At 35.0% G+C, this 23,806-nt stretch overlaps 2 protein-coding genes across 2 annotated transcripts in view; one reads left to right on the forward strand and one right to left on the reverse strand.

Annotated features, from left to right (window-relative positions):
* LOC148302499 (microprocessor complex subunit DGCR8-like) overlaps nucleotides 1-18,010 on the reverse strand; it is a 32,236-nt gene extending 14,226 nt beyond the window's left edge. Inside the window, exons 1-9 of the mRNA XM_088271509.1 lie at nucleotides 17,912-18,010; nucleotides 14,520-14,806; nucleotides 11,205-11,333; nucleotides 10,654-10,796; nucleotides 9,294-9,775; nucleotides 5,701-5,828; nucleotides 4,516-4,653; nucleotides 3,250-3,452; nucleotides 774-1,031 (exon numbers count right to left, since the gene is read on the reverse strand). Coding sequence (XP_088127635.1) covers nucleotides 774-1,031; nucleotides 3,250-3,452; nucleotides 4,516-4,653; nucleotides 5,701-5,828; nucleotides 9,294-9,775; nucleotides 10,654-10,796; nucleotides 11,205-11,333; nucleotides 14,520-14,778 — 1,740 coding nt within the window. The 5' untranslated portion in view covers nucleotides 14,779-14,806; nucleotides 17,912-18,010. The remainder of the gene's footprint in view (nucleotides 1-773; nucleotides 1,032-3,249; nucleotides 3,453-4,515; nucleotides 4,654-5,700; nucleotides 5,829-9,293; nucleotides 9,776-10,653; nucleotides 10,797-11,204; nucleotides 11,334-14,519; nucleotides 14,807-17,911) is intronic.
* Nucleotides 18,011-18,179: 169 nt separating this feature from the next.
* On the forward strand, nucleotides 18,180-23,590 carry LOC148302500 (actin-related protein 2/3 complex subunit 4-like). Its single transcript, XM_088271512.1, has one exon. The coding sequence runs from the start codon at nucleotides 18,268-18,270 to the stop codon at nucleotides 18,772-18,774; it is 507 nt and encodes a 168-aa protein (XP_088127638.1). The 5' UTR covers nucleotides 18,180-18,267; the 3' UTR covers nucleotides 18,775-23,590.
* Nucleotides 23,591-23,806: the final 216 nt, after the last annotated feature.

The raw sequence follows: 23,806 nt of genomic DNA on the forward strand, positions 1-23,806 counted from the left end.
GACTTTATCAAAAGCTTTAGCGAGGTCAATGAAACATAAGTATGCTGTAGCAAAGTATTGTTTTTCTGCTATTTGGTAAACTATTAAGATTGCATCTGATGTTGGCTTGTTTTTCCTGAAGCTCCGCTGTTTGTCTCTGCTCATTATATGATAATACTGGTGGTAAGTTTTAGCACTAATCTAAATAGCCAAATGCCTCTGTAGTTGGATGGGTTCGCTTTGTCTCCCTCGTTAAAAATTGGGATAGTGATGAATGTATGCCATTCAGTTAGAATTATCGCATTGTCAAAGATCTTTTTACTATGAGATCAAGGGATCTTACATCCTTTATGTCACTGTGACCATATTAGGTCTATTGCGACCTCCCTCTGCGTCATAACTCACTCTCGATACCTGCATGAGTCATGTAGCTCACAATCTGTCTTGGTGATAAGAGCTTCACCTTCTCGGAGTCCAGTAGTGATCCTCCGAGGATGTGACTTCGAATGTGAGAACTTAGATATTAGCAGATGCAACTCCAGGTATAGCCTGTCACCTGAATATTTTAACAGTTTGCTATATCGTCAAGTCCGGGGTGCTTTCCGGCTCTATTCAGATGCCTCAATAGTCTCCTCATTGTTAGCAAAATAGTTAAATAGCAAAAAACAAAACATTCATTACAAACGGAAACTTGTATAACCCCTTTTGTTAGCCGAATTCAAAAGTTTACACAAAATGACAAAAGTTCAGAAGGCCGTGTGGCCTGCTCCCGGACCCGGGGTGGCGCTGTTTACCTGCAAGATGGCCTGCGAGGCCTGCTGCTTGCCGTCGCGCTTGTTCTTGCAGACCACGGTGGCGGTGTGCTTGCCGACGGTCATGGTGAACTGGTTGCGCCGGTGCTGCAGCGTGCTGATCTCGTACTTGATTTCGCGGTCGCCGATCCCGAAGTTGCGGGCCAGGCAGGTCTGCAGCACGTTGTGAGGAGATGGCTCCATGGTCTTGGCGCAAAAGTCCGCCACGCGCGGATCCTCTATGGCTATGTCATCAAAAAACTGAAAAAATAGCCCCGTTAATTATTCGCATCAACAGTCACAACATTTTGAGTGTGTCCAAATACGTGTGTACAAATCTGGGTTTCATCACTTCTACAAACCCTTATCCGCACCCGATGGTGCATAGAGCACTGCATCATGTGAATGCAGTGTTATCTTGATTATTAACACATCAAGGAAAGGTGATCAGCCCTTTCAAAATTTATTTTAGCACAACATTTTGAGTGTGTCCAAATACTCGTGTACAAATCTGGGTTTCACCACTTCTACAAACCCTTATCCGCACCCGATGGTGCATAGAGCACTGCATCATATAAAGGCAGTGTTATCTTGATCGTTAACACATCAAGGAAAGGTGATCAGCCCTTTCAAAATTTATTTTAGCACAACATTTTGAGTTTGTCCAAATACTTGTACACAAATCTGGGTTTCTCCGCTTTTTCAAATACTTCTCCGCACCCGATAGTGCATAAGGCACTGCATCGTATAAACAAAGCGTAATCTTGATCGTTAACACATGAAGGAAAGGTATCAGCCCTCCGCTTCAGGTACCAGTCTAGGGTAATATTGAATAAACATTAGAGTGAAAAATCACTTATATTTATTTGAACCCCCCTGGAAATCGAACACGGGGCTTCCAGTAACGGTAGCCGACCGTGGTGACCATTACACTATGGAGGAGGACACCTAAACCACTTGGGAGTTATTTTACATTCAATCACGAAATTGATCATATATGTATGACTTCCAAAATTTTAGTAGTCTGGTTGCCAATCATGTGTAGAATGGCGAATGTTACACATGTGTAAAGTGATCACTTAACTAGCCTATGACAGGTCAAAGGCCCTGTAAATACTCAAACTTTCACAGTCTTCTTCATCTATGTTGAAATGTCAAAAAAAATACAAAAGTTTATTATGACTATTGACGACATGGTTAGTATTATCAAAGAAATTGGAATAAAATATTGGCACATATCTCCAAATCAAAGATCTTTAAGCTACTTCACACGAGAAAACTGTTACCATAATTTTAATAATGCCTGTCTTAATCGTTATGTTAATTATCCCTGTCTAAACCAGTTAGGTGCCTTAAGTGAGTTTACTCGGTTCCAGTTCAGTTTGTGTCGGGTTGTGGTCCCGTGGTTAGTGTCGCAGACTCTTGAGTCAGAGTTTCTCGGTTCGAACCCACTCTACCACAATTTGATACCTATTTCTAACAATGAGCCGCTTAGGCTCACAGAAATAGTATGAAATTGAAGTATTTATGTAAATAATAAAAACACTAATATGTCTCTTTTCAAAAGGTAAAAAAAAAACTCACTCAGTGTTCCCGTGTTTGAAGATGATGCGAAATACATCGAAAAACGTGTCACAATAGATATGAAGAAATAGTGGTATTTACCACGTGAAACTTAAAATTTAAAATGTATAGATATTACCACAAAGTGACTGCCCAATCAGTTAATGAAAACATATTATTATTTGCATATTTTTCCCATATTTCACAAAGTTACTTAAGATTTAAATATTTACTATAATTTTCATTTTGCTTTTTAATTGGCATTTTTAATACGTACATTTCATATCAAAATGCCAAAAAAAAACTTGTTTTTTGTCTACGCTCATTTGTGAGTGATTGCATGTGATTTTTCCTGTTTCAAGTTCATACACGAATCTATAATCAACTCATATTTTGAACTATTATGCATATACGATTTGATGCCGTTTTAGCGAATTAGCAAATTTACTCGCTCAACTTTGTCTGTTTCCAAACATATTTTATTTTCATTAATTCATTAATTCAGCAGTCACTGTGGTAAAATCTATCCATTTTTAATTAATGTTTTACTTGTAAAAACAGTGTTTGAAAATGATGCGGAATGCGTCGAAACACGTGTCACAGTAGATTTTAAGAAATAGTGGTATTTACTAAGTAGAACATTGATCAAAAATATTTTATTTTTTAATTGGAATAATCTAAAATATGGGGGTAATCAATTCGGCTGTCCAAACTCAAAACACAGTAAGGGACTTTCTTTTTTGTAGTACGTTTTTTTGCATTTTTGGATTAAGTACATTCTACTAAGTCCAATAATGCATAAAAAACATACTAAAAAAATGTTCCTTACTGTGTTTTAAGTTTGGACAGCCGTATTGGGATAAGGATATTATTCATCCACAATTTGTATTATGAAATTTTCCAATTGTGGACTCACAGCGAGGTCCCGGTCGTTGCTCCTGCTTGCGGTGCCGTTGATCTTGTTGTCCTGGTGGATCTTCTCCCTCATCTCGGGGATGAGGATCTCGATGGCGGCCTTGGCGGCAGCGGACTTGGCCTGGCGCTTAGAGGTCCCGTAGCCGATGCCGTACCGCATCCCGTTGATGGACACCGTGGCGGAGTACGGAGTGGCGCCGTTTTCTAAAAAGGCAGTAACTCAATTAACCCATTGGTTACCGGGACTTTTGGGGTTACTATGATTTAAACAAAATCAATTCTAAATTTTGATGTACAATGTGTTTAAAGTTTTTAAAAAATTGCAGAACCTAAAAAAATCTCTAATCTCCAAACTTAAAACACAGTAAGGGACATTTTTTTTTAAGTACGTTTTTTTGCATTTTTGGACTAAGTAGAATCTACTTAGTCCAAAAACGCAAAAAAAACGTACTACAAAAAAAAGTCCCTTACTGTGTTTTGAGTTTGGACAGCCGTACTGTCCAAATGTATCTGATACTTTTATAAATCATGATGTCCGATCTAACGAATCCGGTATTTTTCGCTAGAGTACCGAAAGCCGAAATATCGGATATTGGTAACCAAAGGGTTAACAACAGCTATGACACGGACTTTTTTATATGGCACGAATTTATTTTTAAATGAACACATATTTTGCTTTACTCGATAGATGGCATTGAGTTTGACTACTTATAAATCCGCGATAACGCAGGACTGGCCCTTGACGATTGACCCAGTGGGACCAGTCATTGATATGTTAAACAGGATTGTGGGATTATTTCAATACAAATTATATTAATAATAAACCCTTATCCGCACCCAATGGTGCATAGGGCACTGCGTCATATAAACGCAGTGTTATCTTGATCGTTTACACATGAAGGAAAGGTGATCAGCCCTCCGCTTCAGGTACCAGTCCAGGGTAATATTGAATAAATATTACAGTGAAAAAATCAATTATATTTATTTTACCCCCCTTGGGAATCGAACCCGGGACCTCCAGAACGGTAGCCGAGCGTGCTGACCATTACACTACGGAGGCGGACAAGAATTATACAAATACAAATTATAACAAGCTAGAAATCTAGATGAAAAAGCATAATTGTGGTGGTCAAAATTTTGTTTTTTTTAGCAAAATCTACATAATTATTGTTATTTAACATCTTACACTGGGGTTACATGTATCCATAGGGTTTTTTGGAAAGGAAATAGATTTAAAGAGCTAGAATGCGATTAAATAATGACTCACCAAGTTCCTTGAACTCGTACGTGGGCTGTTTCTTGAGCGCACGCTGCACATACTCGTGCAGGATGCACACGTAGCTCTTCCCGCTGGGGTTCATGAGGCACTCCTTGCGGGTGCTCTTTACTCCAGCTCCCAGGATACCTGAATACACCGGACACACAATACATATTACACACCTAACTATTTCAAATTTTAAAGAGCTTACAACTCAAATTTTGCATACATTTTAATCTTACATATATTTTTTTACCCAAAGAAAAGCAAACAGTCATCGGAATTACATGGACATAAATATACTTGGACGGAACATAGTCACAGTGATAATCCATAGTTGTTAACTAGAAGTTTTGGTCAGTTGTGAGGTTACAATAAACAAATACATAGTAGAAATATGGGTAGTTCAAATTTTTACACGCTATAAACTAATGTAAACCAGTTTATACGTGTCCCAAGTTGAGTTGAAGCATATATCGTTTTTATACGAGAGAAGGTGGAAGTCTAGCATCCCAGGGCTTACAACTTGACATTTGGCTAGCTTAAGTGATCATTTTGTACTTTTATGTAATGTTCACAAATCTGCCCATTATTGAACATCTATATTGCATTAATTCTTGAAAGTTGTATATATGCTATGTTGTTGGATTCCTTTTGTATCTTCTTAGTCTGTGGGTGTCTGACATCGACAATCACTTGAGACTAATTGTTCTTGTTTCGGGCAGCTCTAAACAGCACCTCGACGGTCCTGATCCCTGTCCAATCCAGATGTCCTTTTGTATGTTAGTTGTTATTTAAAAGATTTGGAAGTGTGGCGCCTTCAGTTGAGAATTTGTGAAGTATTTAGCTTATATTTTAAATATTAAAATCAAACACGGATTTGAGTCTAATTTTATTTTTAAAAAAAACAAAAATGTAAAAAATAAAAATTGTGACAATTGTTTTGACAAAAGTTTGGTAATCCTCTCACAAGGCAAAATAATTGTCACAAATCTTTATTTTTATTTATTTTTTAAAACAAAATATATAACTTGGTAGACTTAAACAGTGTTTGATTATAATATTTCCAAATAATGGAGTTCTAAAAATTAAATGCAAAATCAATAAATATATAGCTTACTCCTAATATATCTTCCATAGGGTCAACAATCCAGTGTCTGAGAATGTGTGATAAAAAATGGAATGTAAACTGACCTGGCTGAGATCCATCAGACATGGAGGTGGTCTGTACCGGGAAAGTGATCAGTTTAGTTCCATCAGGAAGAGTGGGTCTCTGAAGGGCCTTGCGTGATTTAGTGAATTTTCGGCGTTCGGACCAAGATCTAACAAAAAAAACAAAAAAAATATGAGCCTCTCTACTGCTACGCTAAGTTGAGTCAAAAACATCAGTGGTACACTTAAAATCTTCAAAAATGTTCAGAATAGCATCTTTCAAAGATGAAGCCTGTGCCTGGAAAGATGAAGTCACACACACTGTAGCGCAAATCGAATGCTTGCTTCAGCACAAATACCATACTGGGATGGGCTAATAAGGCACAGATTGGCTGGCTTCCGGGAGAGGCTGATGAAGAGCTCCAACCTCATTATAAAACTGCTTGTGGAACACAGATGTGGGCTGGACATGTGGCAGCACTGGAGCGCAGTATTGCAATTGCCAGCCGGCTGATCGTCTCATATCACCTCTCCAGAATTACGCTATTTATGTTATTATTATTATTATGATTATTATTTATGAATTATGTTATTTATAACATTTTCGCTTTTATATTTTTGTTATTTTAATTGTAAAAAAATAAACTAACCATTATGCCACTTACCGCGGAGGTAGGCAGAGAGATAGAATACCACGCCAATCTATCTTTGCAAACAATCTTCGCCTCTTCGACATTCATGCATTTCTTCATACAAACCTGCTGACTCCTGACCTAACCACTTTCAAGTATTTGAAATACTTGATCGTGTCAAGTTTTCCTTAGTCTTCCTCTGCTCCTATTTCCAATTACATGCGCCTTGTTTTACTGTTCTTTCTTCACTCATTCATTCCACATGCCAAACCAACTCAACACCTTTCTTGATTTTATCAATAATGCTTAACTCAGCCTTACATTCTTTCCTCATATCACCATTTGAACATTGTACATTCATCTGTGAATGCAATACAAAACAATTCCAACAGAATTTTATTTGGGAACCAAATATTTCAATAACCTTCCTACAGATATAAAAAAAAAATAAGACATTAAAATAATAAAGAATGGCTAACTAGTGAATCGGAAAAAAAAACACAAAATAAAACATACAAATACAAAATATACAATAATATATAAAAAAAATTATAATGAAAATAAATTATATCACTCACAAACATAAACAATAAATAATAAGTGTAAGTCCCTCTCCAAGCACAAGAGCCTAGTCTCTTTATTGGAGAGAATAGCGTAACTAATTTTAAGATTATATAATCAAATTGTAACTTTGTTTTAAAATCACTATAAAAGTGATTTTGAAAGTGATGTGATTTTAGAGTGATTTTAACACAAAGTAACATTTTCATTATAAAATGGAAAATCACAAAGTTAGTGCTTCAAATATAAATTATAAAAAAATAACAAGATCGATAGTGCTAAGATTGCCAAAAGTAGAAACGTCTAGAAAATTAGTCAAATTATTTTATAACTATATTAATTAAAATAAAAAGTTTAAAGTCTGAAAGATTGAATATAAATATACTTCTATCCTAACCAGAAATCCGTTGTGTACCACCAGTTTAGCTTTCACTGGTAGGATTTTATTTGATATAACTGAATTCAGTGCACCATTTACTCTTTTCCCAGCATTCACTCTCCTTTCTATATCATTATCAACCTTTCCATCTCTAGAAAACATACTTTCCAAATATACAAAAATAAAATATGGCTGAATAAGTATTGCACCCACCACTACAACCGGGAATAAAAATTATTACTTATACATCAAATGTTAAAATCAAACACTGATTTTTTTAGTCTACTGAAGAAAATCAGAAAATCAGAGTTTGACTTTAGCATTTAATATTTAAATTGAAATGGAGTTTTACAGATTAAACGCCAAATCTTTAAATAAAAATTATTATTTTTATAATTGTATTACAGCGAAACCCCAGAAATCCGAACAGGATTTTGAAAAAAAATATCAATAGGGAAACATTTAAAAAACACGCAAAGACTGAAGAATACATTTATTATTACATAAAATTATTATACATAGCCATAATAATAATAATAATTAATAAAGTTTACAGTACTGTACCTGTATTGCTACCTAAGTACCGTAAAATTATATTGAAACGTAAAAACTTGCAAATAAGAAACAATGTCATAGGCTTCGTCCTAATACAACGCGATTACACAACCATAGCTAGTTTTTGCGAATTATACTTGTACGAATCCGCGATCAAACATACAGATCTGGACTAAGCGTCCTAATTGGCATTCGCGGGACCAATTAGGACACTCATTGCAGATCTGTATGTTTAACCTTTAGACGCTCATGCGCCACATGCAATAAGGGTAGGGCCCTGCCCGAGCATTTCTGTGAGACAATCGCGCGACTTGCTACCTACCCATAGCTGTTATAAAAATAATTACAACTCTAAAATTAGTCGTCCTATTTAGGTAAAATAAAAAGCATTATCAAAATAAAAGATTGTTTATAATTTACCATAATAAAGCAGCTTTGTTTTATTAGGATGCCTCAGAAACTCGATGTGGAGGAACAAACACATGAGAATAGAAAGTAAAATGAAAAAATACAAAGCATGTGTTCGTCCAATAACCATTTATGGGATTGAGGCAAGAGCAGATACTTCCAGAACAAAATCTCGACTTCGAACCTCCGAGATGAAGACTCTCAGATCCATAACCGGAAACACATTGCGAGACCGAGTAAGAAATACCGACATCCGTAGCACGTGTAAGACGGAGGATATCGTGAGGTGGGGACGACAACGAAGGCGATATTGGAAGGAACATAAACAGAATGTCAGAAGACAGACTTCCACGTATCGCCCTTCAAGGTAACCCTGAAGGACGCAGACCTCCGAAAAGATGGAAAGATAGCTGGGAGTCAACATCCCAAGAGCGACATGCGGAGGCACAAACAGATCCCTAGGATCTACAAAAAAGAAGAAGTTTTATTACGGTCCGCCTAATAAAACACAATGCATTTCCCGAGAGTCAACCTTGTAATGCAGGTATAAACACTAATATTACGCATTATGACTAAAATATTTATCAGAACCAAAAATAAAATGATGGATCGGTATCTCAAAGACATTATTTACGTAAACTAATATTCATATTTTTAACACTATTGTCATAAATCAGTGTAATCCAATAGCGAAATGCATCACAATCACCGATCCTGTATGGGACCGGTGGGCATTGAACGATGCAAATCCGCAGTCCCGTAAAGGACCACTGAGCGGCTTAAGGTTAATCGCGGATTCGTACGAGTAAAATTGTAAAATAATTTTATGATCGCATAATCGCCGATTGTATTAGGACAACGCCATTAAATAACTCATTAGAGCTGTTAATGAGTTACTTAATGGCTAAGTGTAAAGTACTAGATACGTACGGTATTACAAATTTCTCTGCTAATCCAAACATTCCCAATCCCGAACAGACCGCAGTCCCAATTAGTTCGGATTCCCACGGAATCTAACATTAGTAGAAGCGAAAACAAACAAATAAATGTTAGTACAATATTTTTGAGTGCGTTCAAATGTCAAAACGATTTGAACTTACTTGAACCTAATGATATTGATGCTCTTGAACTTGAACAGGTTCTTGCAGTACTCCATCACTTCCTCGTGCCGCATGTGGAACTTCCTCCAGTTCTCCTGGGCCGTCTCCACCTTGGCGGTCGGCACCATGGCCATCAAGGTCTCGCCGTCGGCTATCGGCTCCGTGTTGACCAGCTTCTGCAGCAAGTCCTGATTGGCTATCTTGGAAACGGGGGCCACCTCGCCATTGCTGGTCCCCTCAGTATCCTTCTTACCAGACTGACCGGAATTACCGGAATTGCCGGAATTGCCATTGCCATTGCAAACATCAGCTGGCTTTTTGAATAACCCATCGTTGTTGAGGTTATTAACGTTGTTGAGGCTATTAACGAAAATGGCCCGGTTATCGGCGGTAGCTTGCGCATTCTTCTTTTCATTTTCCTCCAATTCTAGAGCCTTTCGGTAGTTGTAGCAAGGAATGGCGCTCATAGGAATCTCGTGTTTCTAAAAAGAAACACGTAAAATAAATATAAAATTAAAGCGACAGTCAAACAACTATACGCTCAATAAATCCTCGAAAAATAAAAAATAAATTAATTAACATGTTGTCGTCGGGACACGGCATTTGGCGGGAAACGGCAATATACGGGTTTGTTATCAGCGTGAAATAAAACGCCTTGAAGGGTAATTTGCTACCCGGGTGCTAGGCGATAGTCTGTCCACGTTATTTGAGATGTCTTATTTGAGTATTTGTCCGGATTGGCTAGTGTGCCGCTTGTAAAGGCATCGCCAGAAATCTAGAGTTTTTATGCGATCTCAATCTCCAGTTTAGTTTGAGTCATTTCACGTATTGGACTATTTTTCATACCGCTCGCACTGTTTTGTTTACTGTCTGGTATTTTATTATTTGAATATATTAGCATTGTATAGGGAATGATACCTCGGAGGGGAAGACTATTTTTTAGAGTTTAAAATGCTTCTAAAATTGTAAAAAACGGAATACTTAATTAAAAATTATGATTATAATTTATTTTTGGTGATCAAATGTCATATATGATTTCTTTGAAAATTTCAATTGAAAATATTATTTGGTTTAAAAATTGTGTCAAATTTAAGAAAGCGATATATTTTTGCGCTAATCGTGAAAAACATCCGCTATAGGCTAGAGTCTATTGTTCGAAGCGCCCGACTACAATGTGTTAATAAAAATACAGTACCTGGTACGGGCACCTTGGCGAAAAATAGTTCATACTGATTTTACCCAATTATTTTACGAGGTAGTTGAATGTATTCCCACAGGGCGGCTCCATGTGTATGGACTGTAGCGGACTCTGTCGCCCGATGGCTAGGAAACAAGTACAATAAAGTGCGGTCATAGTTACCCTGGCGCTGCCGGGGCCCAGGAAGTAGGGCTTGGCGAGGGTGCACACCCGCGAGGACTTGTGCAGGTAGAGGGGCATCCCGCTGTGGTGGGACACCACCAGCCAGCCGAGCGGCAGCACCTCAAAGTGGTTCACTCCCTTCTCTGCAAACAAACATTCGCCAAAATAATATTGGGAGTATGCATCGCAAGTATGCTGTCCGCCTCCGTAGTGTAATGGTCAGCACGCTAGGCTACCATGCCGGAGGTCCCGGGTTCGATTCCCAAGAGGGTCAAAATAAATATTAGTGATTTTTCAGTCTAATATTTATTTAGTATGACCCTGGACTGGTACCTGAAGCGGAAGGCTGATCACCTTGCCTTCATGTAACTAATGATCAAGATAACACTGCATCAATTCGATGCAGTGCCCTATGCACCATTGGGTGGGGATAAGAGTTATAAGTAATCAAAAAGGAATTATCAAGATGAGTATATGGAAGTCAGGCATATAAAGGGTCGGTTTAACCCTTAAATTATTAAAGCAATTTTTAAATAGGGGGTCAGACATACCTTCCAGTACGATTTTTTTCCTCTGGTCGTACGGGCACTCTTTCTTCTTGGGGGCCGCCTTGTAGCCCTCGGGAAGCCCCTCGTCCAGCATGGCTTCGATCTCCTCCTCCGGCACTCCATCAGAACCTTCTACACAAGCAGAATAACCTAATCAAATAACTATATTCAAATATTTTCAGTGTATCTATGCCCTGGGTATATATAGGGTTTTTTTTCTTCAGAAATTTGGTTTTTAAACTGGCTACATTGTTTCTACAGATTGTCAATTTGACAGTTGATAGTTGATTTGTAGTCAGTACGTTTTGCCATTTCACTATGAATAGACTGACGCCAGAACAGCGCTTGCAAAATGTGAAAATCGATCTTAAAAACAATATTCAGCTTGATCCTCTTTTTCAATGCAAAATTTTATTCACCAATGAGGAACATTTTTGGTTAAACGGCTATGTCAATAAGCAGAATTGCCGAATTTGGAGTGGAGAAAACCCAGAAGCCTTTGTCGAGACGCCCTTACATCCATTAAAATTCACTGCTTGGTGTGCTTTATGGGCAGGTGGAATCATTGGCCCATATTTTTTAGTGACAATGCCGGCCAGTATGTTACAGTCAATGGAAAGCGCTTCAGAACCATGATTACTGACTTTTTCGTACCTAAGTTAAATGGCATGGATGTGAACGAGCTGTGGTTACAAACAAGATGACGCAAAATGCCACACGGCGAGTGCCACCATCAATTTATCGCGGGAAATTTGTATACCTCTCAAAAAAACACGATATATGTGTACGCAGGACAAGCAGACAAGTGTACGCAGTTGGGCACGTATACACGCACAACTGAACTGAACAGTTGGCATACTGCTGGGCGAGACCCATAAGCAGTTGGGCATATATATGCGTACTGCTGGACAAGATACATACGCAGTTGGACATGTTACTGTTGGAAAGGACCCGTAGGCAGATGAGTATATATACGCGCACTGCTGGATAAGACCCATACGTAGGTGGCATGTACACACGCACGGCCAGACAAGTCCCATACACAATTGTCATGTATATGTGTACTACATAGCCTCATGATCCCCTAGGTATATATGTTACTATTGCCCAAAGTTTTGCATTTCAAATGTGACAATATTGTTTTTCTACTTTTGTGACTGACCGTGACCACTCCATACAGATTTAAAAATCATTCTCTAATGGTTTTATTTTGTTAAACAATGGAGTGTCGTCGCTTTTATGTGATAAATTATTTATGAAAAACAAATTGCCTATACCAAGTATTCAATACTGATGACTAAGGTGCCTTTTACATTGTATATCAGATTATATGCAAATAATGCACAGTTGCTAAAGCATCGGATTGCTGAAATTCAATGTATTTTCTTGGAAGTGATATTATCAGATGCGAAGAAATTATTTGCACAAGGCAACGTGAAATGTGACCCATTTTATTTACCAGGGCCCATTGTTTCAGAGTCACATTGTAATGCGTTTGTTTGCTGAACAATATACCTTAGATAAGATTTTGATAAAACAAATATTTCCTTCTGATAAATTTAAGAGTATATTTTTTTGCTGTGTCTGAACTTTTGGAATATGATACTTTTATAAACATTGCAGAAAATTAATATGAATCATCAGGAGACAAAACAAATATTTTTAAATGGTGTCATTGTATGTAGCGAAAAATAAACTCAAACCAATTCTGAGAAAGTTCATACATTATAATGAGTAAAAAAATCTCAGAAATACTTTCCAGACTACTCACATTTAAAATTTCAATGATTGCAAAATTATAAAAACATGTTTAAAAAAGGTACATTTTCATAATAGTAAAATATTCGGAGAATCTTTTTCTGTCTGACGATACTGATCCAACAATAACATTAAATTTAAATATGAATTTCTACCCACATGTGAAAGGGATTCAAGACCACTGCATATATACAAGTACCAAAAATTAATACAACATGGATCTTCAAGGAAAATTTATTATTACTTACATACTTGTATATCTGTTATTGTAATAATAAAATGAATGGTTCTCAAGAAAATATATATTTAAAAGAATAAATAAAAGATGTAATAATTGTGCCGCATTGTCGAAATGTTACAACAAATTCGAAATGGGATAAAAAATAATGTTATTGATATTTTCCACAATCATTGAAAAATAATGCATGTTTCAAATGACAAAACATCTAAACTAAAACAAACCCTGAAGAGGGCAACAGGTTGTTGCCGAAACTAGATGGTTTATAATAACAAAAATGAGTGGATCAAAAAACAAAGTCTCTTTATTTCTCAAAATAATTTATCACTATGATCCACAAAGTTTATGCTTTCAATATTCAAAATATGTTTTTATATTATTTTATATCCACATAGATGAAGAAGAATATGGAAGTCTGGGCATTTGCGAACAAGTATTTGGACGTGCTCAAAATGTTGTAAATTGTTTTTATATTATTTTTTGACATCTCATCAAAGATGAAGAAGAATATGGAAGTCTGGGCATTTACAGGGCTTACGACCGTCATAAGCTGGTTTAAGTGATCACTTTACACACGTAAAAAGCTTCTTTACATCTCACCAATAGATGTCTCTAGTGAAGTTTTAGTGATTCATGAACAAGGTTTCTAAATTGGTTCATATATATAGAACTTCCAAGAATTTGAGTAGTGTGGTTGTCAATAATGGGTAGAATTGGTGAATGTTACACGTGTGTAAAGTGATCACTTAAACCAGCCTATGACGGTCGTCAGCCCCGTAAATGCCCAGACTTCCATATTCTTCTTCATCTTTGATGAGATGTCAAAAAATAATATGAAAATAACTCCTGTAATTGGAGATAATCCAGATTTTGTGAACAAGTATTTGGACACACTCAAAATGTTGTAAATTGTTTTTAATATGCCAATCAAGTAATGATATGAGCGATTTAATAAAGCAATCTTGATTTGCGGTTTTCCATCCCTTTCCCTTCATATTCATTTTCATTTTCTTTCATTCCTCATTGCTTTCGTTTGCGGCTAACAATATTTTGGTAATGTCTAATTTTTTTTCATAAATTCTAGATTTCCTCAGCTTAAGAGCTTTTAACATCAATATTTTGTTTACAAATTCTGGATTTGCTTTAGTAAGGAGCTATTTACATATCCTGAATTTTTCCACTTAGATTAAGATTCTTTTTTAAAGTTATTTTATTACTCCCGATAATATATTACAATGATCCACAAAGTTAGTGCTTTATACATTCAAAATACAAAAAAAATAAAAAAAGATTGCTCAAACAAATGATCTTTCGAAACTCACCGTCATATTCACTTTCTGATTCACTGTCTTCCTCCTTGTCTGTGCCGTGTTCCACCTCATCGAGCACAAGGAACTCCTTCAGCTTGTTGACCTCATCCTCGAAGGCATCCAACTTCCTCCGTTTGGCCTGGCTCATGACCTCTTCGTCGCTCCTGTCTCCCTCTTCACTGGGCGAATGTCGAGCGGCGTCGCTCGCACCGTCCACTTCCTTCATAGCTCCGCCAGACTCCCGAGGATCTCCGTTGGCCACAACGTCCATGGCTTTTGCTTACTAATTACTATTCAATCTAACAAGAGAAGAATATATCAATAAAAGCGACAAAAATTGCCGACAAACAAACGGCTCGTGTTACTAATTTATCAAAAAGGAATTATCAAGATGAGTATATGGAAGTCAGGGATATAAAGGGTCGGTTTAACCCTTTAAGTGCCAGGAGATATTAGTAAGACTGTTCCCGTTAGGTCGTAACATTTTAAGAAAAGTAAAAGCTAACAAAATAATATTTTTTGCATATATGTTTAAAAGATATTATGCAGACTTACCAAATATGAACACTGTGTAGTGTCAAATGTATACATATCGCTCACTCCTTTCAAGAACGTCATAAATCAAAATTCGTCAATTTTCAGTTGTGTATGTTTTCGGGATGCCCAAAAAATGTACTATATCCCAGCAAAAGAGGCACATTTTTAACTTAATATTTACCTGCTATAGGGCAGAAAGTGTTGTTTTTGCATTTTGAAGAAAAGGTATTGTTTAATTATTTTTTTAAATATAGTAAATATTTTTTAAATGGAGAAAAATCCTTCAGGTTTTACCTTAAAAGATCTGTTGCAAAGTAAAAAGTTCTACAAGTGGCTTGATATTTATTTTTAATAAATTGTATTATATTTTTAAACTTTAAAAACGTTCTCCTGAAAAATCGAGTTTTTTGATTTATGACGTTCTTGAAAGGAGTGAGCGATATGTGTTCCATATTTCAAGTTATGAAATTATTGCTTGAAATAGGAAGAAATAAGCACAAATATAAGCGCTAATTTGTATGGCCGGCCGAGAGCGTAAACGCACTTTAGGCAGAAAGCCAGTTGAGTAGTTACTTTATAGACATGTAACAAAAGACTGCAACACTGAAATTTGTATTCAACAGGTGAAGCGTTTCTGTTATTTCAAATACACACAACTTGCGATATTAGCTAGCCAATTAACGGTCGTAAATCCTGAAAACACCCAGACTTCCGTATTACCACCTCAAAAACTTCTTTATCTCTGTTGAGATATAATAAAAATCTTGGTAACAATCCCTTTGGAGTAAAATCGAGTATTTGTGTACATACACTCTCCTTCAGAAAAGAATCACAAAATAACTCATCTTTGTTTTATTATCTGAATTTGTAAAATCTGCAAATACACTACTCGCTCACAGCTTCTTTCTCAAGACTAATTAATTAGTTTTAATAATCAAAACTGGTTGATATTATAATCTAGTAACAATAAAATAAATTCATTTTATTTTTAAAAGACACACATTGTGTGCGGGAAACGCTTAAAAGCGTGTTTAACAAACTGTTGGTATAGAGCGGGAGACACTTATAAGTGTTATGTTTGCTTACTTTTTGCAGAGCACGAGAGATACAAAAAAACATTGTACAGATGGGAATTGGGTTTGCGGTTACTTGAGTTTAGTATACCGAGGGTCGGGCAGCAGACTGTCCGACTATAATTAGGGTCGGGGTTGATGAAAAAACCGCCCGACAACAATGTGTTAAGTTATAATTTATTTTCTGTTCAAAAAACATTCCCCTCTACTGAAAAAAATCTTTATAAAAAATAGTCGGCTAAGCCGATGGTAAGACTATGTGAAGAATGTGAAAATAAGGTGAAGGGCACAGCAACCCGTGGTTACAACCGTCTTGTAAGAAAAGTCAATTTAGTCAGCTATGTAGTTTTGACCAGTCAACAGAATCTGTAGTTGGTGCATCACTAGTTTAAATATCTCAGAACAAATCGAGTAATCTGGTTTTTTATACAGAATTGTAAAAATCCAATATCTGTAAATTAGCATTATGGGATGTCAAATGACAATATTAATCCTGGCAAAACGGTAATCTAAACTTAAATTCAAATTTCACCAATAGATGTCTCTAGTGTTTCAAGAACAGGGTTTCTAAATTGGTGCATACATATACAATTCTAAACGAAACATTTATTTTGTTTTCATAAAAATGTAAAAATAAATAAATTTATTGTAAAAATATAATTCATAGAAATAAAAACATTAAAAAAGTAATGATAAAAAATATATATACATGTACTTATATATATTTAATTAAGTTTAGTCCTTAAAACTGTAAAATATACTTAAATTATAATAATAAAATAGGATGATTTAACAGGGTTACCATACTTTTTTTCCAGGTAAGTTTTTATCTCAATCTCCATTCAGAAACATTTTTAAAATATGTTCAAGTTTCAAAATGTTGTTACTAATTGAATTTTGGAGAAAAATCCATGTACAACCTATTAAAACAAAATCTGATGGAGGTATCTGAAGTTTCATAAATGAATACTTGTTTGAGGGAAATGGGGTGGAACATAGTAGTGTTTTTTGGCATCAATATGGCAACCCTATATTTAGGGAAAGGGCATCTAGAAAGTGAATATTAGGGTTACAAGGATAATCAGGTATGAAAATATGAGTCATACGTAATAATAGAGAAGAGTAATAACAATTACAATATAATAAATATGATATAATGGAATATGGAAAATATGTTCACAAGTATATTTTTTGGATATAAAATTTGGTTACAACAAAATACATACAAGCAAGTAACATGGGGACATCTTGGACCAAAATAATACAATAAACACTATATTATAATAGTCGAATGAATAAAGCTATAAATTGCGTATTTGAAAACAACAATGGCGCTCGTTCCTGAAACATGGATTTTTAAAGATGGCTGATTTGGCGATCGGTTTATGTATGAAAACTTTAAAGAACCGTGCAAGCAGGATAAGATCTTCTACTACACCCAATGGTTTAAAAATCCAACTCATATCAATGTCGAAGATTGGACTTTTTCCATTAGAAATAGTAGAACAATCACAGCGGAGACCGACCATGCTTCACTGGTGTCGCTCGCAACATATCGGACGACAACGGCTATCGACAGGGATTGCTACAGTGAAATCTGAACGAAAATCACAGAGCCACAATGTAGCAATTCTGGAATATATTAAATATCCCATAATAGCCTTTCCATCTTGGAGTTGCTGCCATACTAAACAAGTACACCGATTTCAGCAGATTTACATAATCCAGAAACATCTTTACAAATCACAATATAACATCAAATAAGAAAGTAAATAATGTTAAAAACATAAATACCGTCAGCCGTCCTCAAAACTACGCGTAAGAGAATGTTTTAATCTACAATTCAAGCGAGAAATGCGAATAAAGCACAAGCCGTGGCAGAAAAACGTCCGCACCCAGGAACACCCACAGAAATATAGAAAAATCACTGACAGATCGGAATCGATAACGGCATAGATTTTTTTTAATACCATAAATACGCAACATAAACAATATTAAAAAAATTGAGGTAAATGAGGAAAATATATTTTTACTTATATCAACACTGTATGTAACTGTCACGGTGAGTAATTTTTCTGTGACTGTGTTCCGATATCTGTCACCGAAGTCCTGAGAGGTGTGGTTCAAGTTCGGTTATCTCTCGAGTTAAAATGTCGGCTACGTTAAAACCTTACTTAAATGCCGTCCGCCACACGCTCAATGCGGCCATGTGCCTGGATCACTTCTCCTCACGGGTGGTCGAAAGGTACAACAAACCGGAAGTTGAGGTTAAATCGAGCAGGGAACTCGTCCTCAACCCCGTCGTTATATCGCGAAACGCGAACGAAAAAGTCCTCATCGAATCCTCAATCAACTCTGTGAGGATCAGCATTATGGTGAAGCAAGCCGATGAAATAGAGAAGATCCTTTGTAAAAAGTTCATGCGATTCATGATGATGCGCGCTGAAAACTTCGTCGTTTTGAGAAGAAAGCCCATCGAGGGATACAACATCAGCTTCCTCATCACCAACTTCCACACGGAGCAAATGTACAAGCACAAACTAGTGGACTTCGTCATCTACTTCATGGAAGAAATCGACAAGGAAATAAGCGAAATGAAACTCGCGGTGAACGCGCGAGCGAGAATCTGTTCGGAGGAGTTCCTCAAGCGATTCTAACACTAAAGCCGAAAAACTGTTCACATGTTGTGTGTGTCACTTCGTATTATATTCAACTGAACTCCATTTCATTCAAATTTGGAGATATGTATATATTCCTGTGTAATGTATACCGAGAAGATAAAACGTCTTTGATTTGTCAAGAAAAACGGTTGATTTACTATGTGCGATATGTGAGTCATTAAAAGGAGATGGTGCATTTAAAAAATATATTTATTGATGATTTAAAATGCTGTTTTAAAGATATTTTTTACAGTATGATCGACAATTACTCCTCTTAAATTATTACTGCTTATTCTAATTGCACTTCTGCAACCTCCTATGTCAATTAGACTATGCGTTACTTTTTAAAATGAAATCTTCAAGCCTTACTTGTCCACATTCACTGCTACTACAGATGGTAAAGTAAAAGCTAGCACATTTGGCTACATTCCAAGAGGTCTCGATTGGCAACTACAATTTACTAGGCATTTTATCAAAAATATGAATTGCCTTGCTCTCATTATTTATGATTGCTTATTAACTTTGCTTTCATTGATTTAATTGCTCTATGAAGATTAAAAACTAAGATTCAAATAATAAATTTTAAATCAATAAAATTTCAATCCTCCGGTTAGTTAAGTCAACCGCTTATTTGGGGTAAATATCAAGGAATGGTAATCAAACCAAGAAACTAAAAGTAACTTTTGTCACTTAAGATAATAATCCTCTTCTTTGGAATAGTAATAAGAATGCAGTTATTGATCTTATTCAACACCAATTATTAGATGTGTCTGGTTGTCGTTCAGTGGTTAGTTTTGCAGTCAAAGTCAAAGTTTCTGGGCTTAACTCGCATCAAAACAATTTCATACCTATTTCTAAATAATCAGCCGCTTCGGCTAATGAAAATAGTATGAAATTGAAATATTTGTGCATATAATAAATCATATAAGGAATGCACAAAAAAAAAATTTTATGAAGCAGCATTTGTGCCTGTGACTAGCCAAATTATATTATTTTTGACATCTCATCAAAGATGAAGATGAATATGGAAGTCTGGGTATTTACGGGGCTACAGATTTTGTGAACAAGTAAGAACACAGAAGGAAATATCATCAGCACTAATTATCTAAACAGCTGTAGAAGCACAAATAAATAAAAGACATAATACACTTGATATGTTCCTGCAGAAATTACTTGTTTGAACCTACGTACTTTTTATTCAAACTTCAACTTATCACTGTTTCTTCTACTTTATTTTCTTTTTTTGTGACATTCGAGATCTAGGCTTTACTCTGTGCATCACCTTTTACAGCTCTCTGTTCAAAGCCAGGTTTTTCCGATCTTTACAGGATGATCCCTGCCTTCTCTTATTAATTGTTCCACATAACTTCTTCATGGTCTTCCTCTTCTATACCCGTCTTGTATTTTTAACTATGTTCTTGCTCAAGAATTTATCAATACAATAAGAAGAACCGATGACTGTATTTTAATAATAAAAAAAAAATTGTTAGAAACTGAAGTTTTTTTTTTTGACATGGGAGTTTGCAAATTTATAATTAGGAAATTATTTCCGGGCATAAAAAATACTGTTTAGATTTTTCTGGGTTACTGGGCCCTCGTGTGGTGATACTCTTAATAAGGCTTGGCCCTGCAAAGACGCCTTAAATATCAGCTTTATGAGAAGAGACTCACAATGGCAGAATAACTTGTAGATGAATCAATTACGGCGATAATTTTAGATATCTAATAAATATAGAAATTGAATCAAACTGTTTTTCTATTTTCACAGAATTTAATCAATCCTGTGGTAGGTATTCGAAAAACCTAATTTGTTTCACAGTGTATTGTGTATCCTGCAATATGTGGGACTGATCATACATGAAAACAGTATTAAAATAAAAACTTTATCTATTACTTATATCCTGGAATACACCGGATGTGCAATACAATGTTAAAAATAATATCACAAGTGTATGGACCCTTTCCCAAATTGATTTATTCATCATCATACATTTATTCAATTTGAGTCAAATTTGCTAAAAACAAGAAAAAATACTTAACTGGCTCTAAAAGAATTTTGCCAGAAAAGCAACGCTATTATTTTAAAACTGATCTAGCTCGGTTTGATAACATTAAATTATACATTTTTATGCTATTTTTTTATGTGTTACAAACACTGAAAAGCACTACAAAAATCTTCTCTCTCTAACCCTTATCCGCACCCCAATTGTGCATAGGGCACTGCATCGTACAGAAGCAGTGTTATCTTGATCATTAAATACACGAAGGAAAGGTGATCAGCCCTCCGCTTCAGGTACCAGTCCTGGGTCATATGAAATAAACATTAGACTGAAAAATCACTAATATTTATTTTGACCCTCTTGGGAATCGAACCCGGGACCTACAAAAATCTACAATATTAAATTCTGGCAATTGCCAATCAGTGTATGTAATAAACTAACTGAAAATTCTAATTCATTTGCACCTAATTTGTCAACAATTTGTGTATATTATTTATACTTACTACTTGTTATTTTTCAATAAAAAATATTTGCCAATTTTTCCCATTCTGCGAAGTTACTTACGATTTAAATATTTACCGTAATTTTCTTCTTATTTTTTAATTGGTATTTTTATTATGTATATTTCATATCACACATGTCTATCTTACAATAACTTTTTGAATTTGATATTCTTTCTCGCAAGGATAAGAGGTTTTTATAAAATATTCAATAAATTTTTTTTTGTTCAGTGTAGTATATTATGCGTATCTTCCGGTTCAGGCAAAATTACTGATTAACAAATAGAAAAGCAACTTTTCCCTGCCCATGATATAAAACGCCAAAAAAGCCTTTTTTTTGCCTTCACTTGTTTGCGAGTACATATGGTTTTTCTGGTCTAAGTTTATACCCAAATCTATAATCATCTCATATTTTGAGCTATAATACGTATAGGGTATTGATGCCGTTTTTACATTATGTTCCTGCCCATAGAATTATGGGCAGGGAAAAGTCACCATAACATTTTTAAACTTAATAATTACTTTTCTGTCAATGATGATGTCTCCTGATCATTTTGTATTTTGCGTTTCCAATTCAGGAGCTTATTTAGTTAGAATTCTAATGATTTAAAATTTATTATCTTTAATATTTCATTTACCAAAATGTGTTTATGTAAGAATATGAAATTAGTATACATATTCTATTTCTAGCTTAATTTTTTTTCAACTTGATTTAATATTATGTTTCGTAAGTTTTTTTTTCTTTCCAGTACAAATTTACTAATAAAAAATATGCAGGGAAATATCTACTTATTTTAATTGACTTGTAAAATATTTTGGATTGTGTTTATTTCGCTGGCTTTAATTTAATAATTTTATACTAATACGTTGCTTTATTTACTCAATCTTGGAAGTGCCAAATGATTATGATTCTTTTTTATTTCTTGCCATACTTTTTTTACGATTTATCTTCAAGCCTGGTTTCTGTATTAAATTTCCCTTAAACGCTGCTGCCACACACGTCTGTGATAATGTACAAGTCTGTCTGCTATGCTACTATCACTTAATTTAGTTCAAAACTTAATTTACTGGAATGGTATATTCATATTATAAATATTTTTTTTAATATGGCTTGGTATTTGTGTGTATCTGTTAACATCTGTCTAAATAATGACAAATAATTTTTTTTGGCCTTCGTTGAAAATGTCTTCAAGAAAGTAGTGAATAAACTATTGCCAAAAATGTTTTCAAATATTTGGTCTCAAATAATTATTAGTTTATGGTAAAACCTATAGAAATTGTCGCAAAATAGAAGTTTAAAAAAAAAACAATATTCTTTGTTCTGACAAATTCTGTGCATTTTAGAAGCTGGGTGTTAAATCTCAAAGATACCATCCATCCTACTCAGCTAAAACACTCTGTGGAAACCAGGCTTAACTCTTTCTTTCAAATCTACTTATTTGTTCTGTAAATATGTAGTCCTTCAAAAACGTATGGTATATATTTTTTTATTTCAATTGTATGTTTTTTTTTTCACGCAAAACACTATGTCACTAATAATTAAGGTAGACAACTGAGAGTTTCAGTTGTTATCATTCTTATGAACAAGAAATTCTGGACGTTGTTATTAGTTTATTACCTTGAGCATTTAGTATTTATGTTTACAATAAACACTATTTTTATTTTTTTATTACAGAATTATTTAAAAGATTCCACGCAATTATGATAGCTTTAAGGAGAATTATGGTATGTGCATACAGCATAAGCTAATTTTTAAAATAAATCATTTCAGCTTCGTGTAATTTATGATCAAGAAAACATTGCATCATCTGATGCAGTGCCCTATGCACCATTGTTTGTAAAAAAGGGACAAAGAAATAAATATTGTTATTATAAGGTTTCAATGGTAGAGGCCTTTACACATGCACACTTAACTATGCAACTAGTGCAGTCCACGCTATCACTCTGGTTAAACCGTATTAGAGGTAACTGGCTACTTATAAAAAAAATACCAAATGCTTTGTCGGAGGTAAGGAGTGTACACGCCACTTTTGAAAATACTTGCTTTTCTGTGTCAAAGACTATCCACGCTGTAAAGCGCGTAAGTTTTAAAGCCGCTAATGTCATAAAGTTGATGTTACATGTCACACTTTTGGTGCACAGTACTACGATTATAACACCAGTTCATTTTCAACCAAAGGCCTTGTTGTTGAAGGTTGGTCCTGTAGAAAACGCCCGCTGTATGTGGATACCAAAATTCAGATAAATAATTTTGATCAAACCAATTATTATTCTATTGATTAAAAACGAAAATAAAATTATAAATAATTGTAATCTGTTTATTTATTTACTCTCCTATTTGAAGATATCATTCCCATTCAGGTAAAAATCATAAAGCGACAAATATTATCCCAACATTTTTGGAGGCCATTTTTTTTCATTTTTGTGTTTGTAAGAAAGAAAGCCTCGTATACACTTTATTAATTTTTTTTTAATACAATAGTCTGCTATATAATTTTCTGAATTTTGTACTAATTGTTAACACTCTTC

Source organism: Brachycentrus maculatus, unplaced genomic scaffold, assembly GCF_059751285.1.
Source record: "Brachycentrus maculatus isolate JH-2025_06_01 unplaced genomic scaffold, ASM5975128v1 h1tg000442l, whole genome shotgun sequence".
Classification (NCBI taxonomy): Eukaryota; Metazoa; Arthropoda; class Insecta; order Trichoptera; family Brachycentridae; genus Brachycentrus; species Brachycentrus maculatus.

Coding starts and splice junctions, on each gene's coding strand:
- LOC148302500 (XM_088271512.1), top strand. CDS start 18,268: ATGTCGGCTACGTTAAAACCTTACTTAAATGCCGTCCGCCACACGCTC.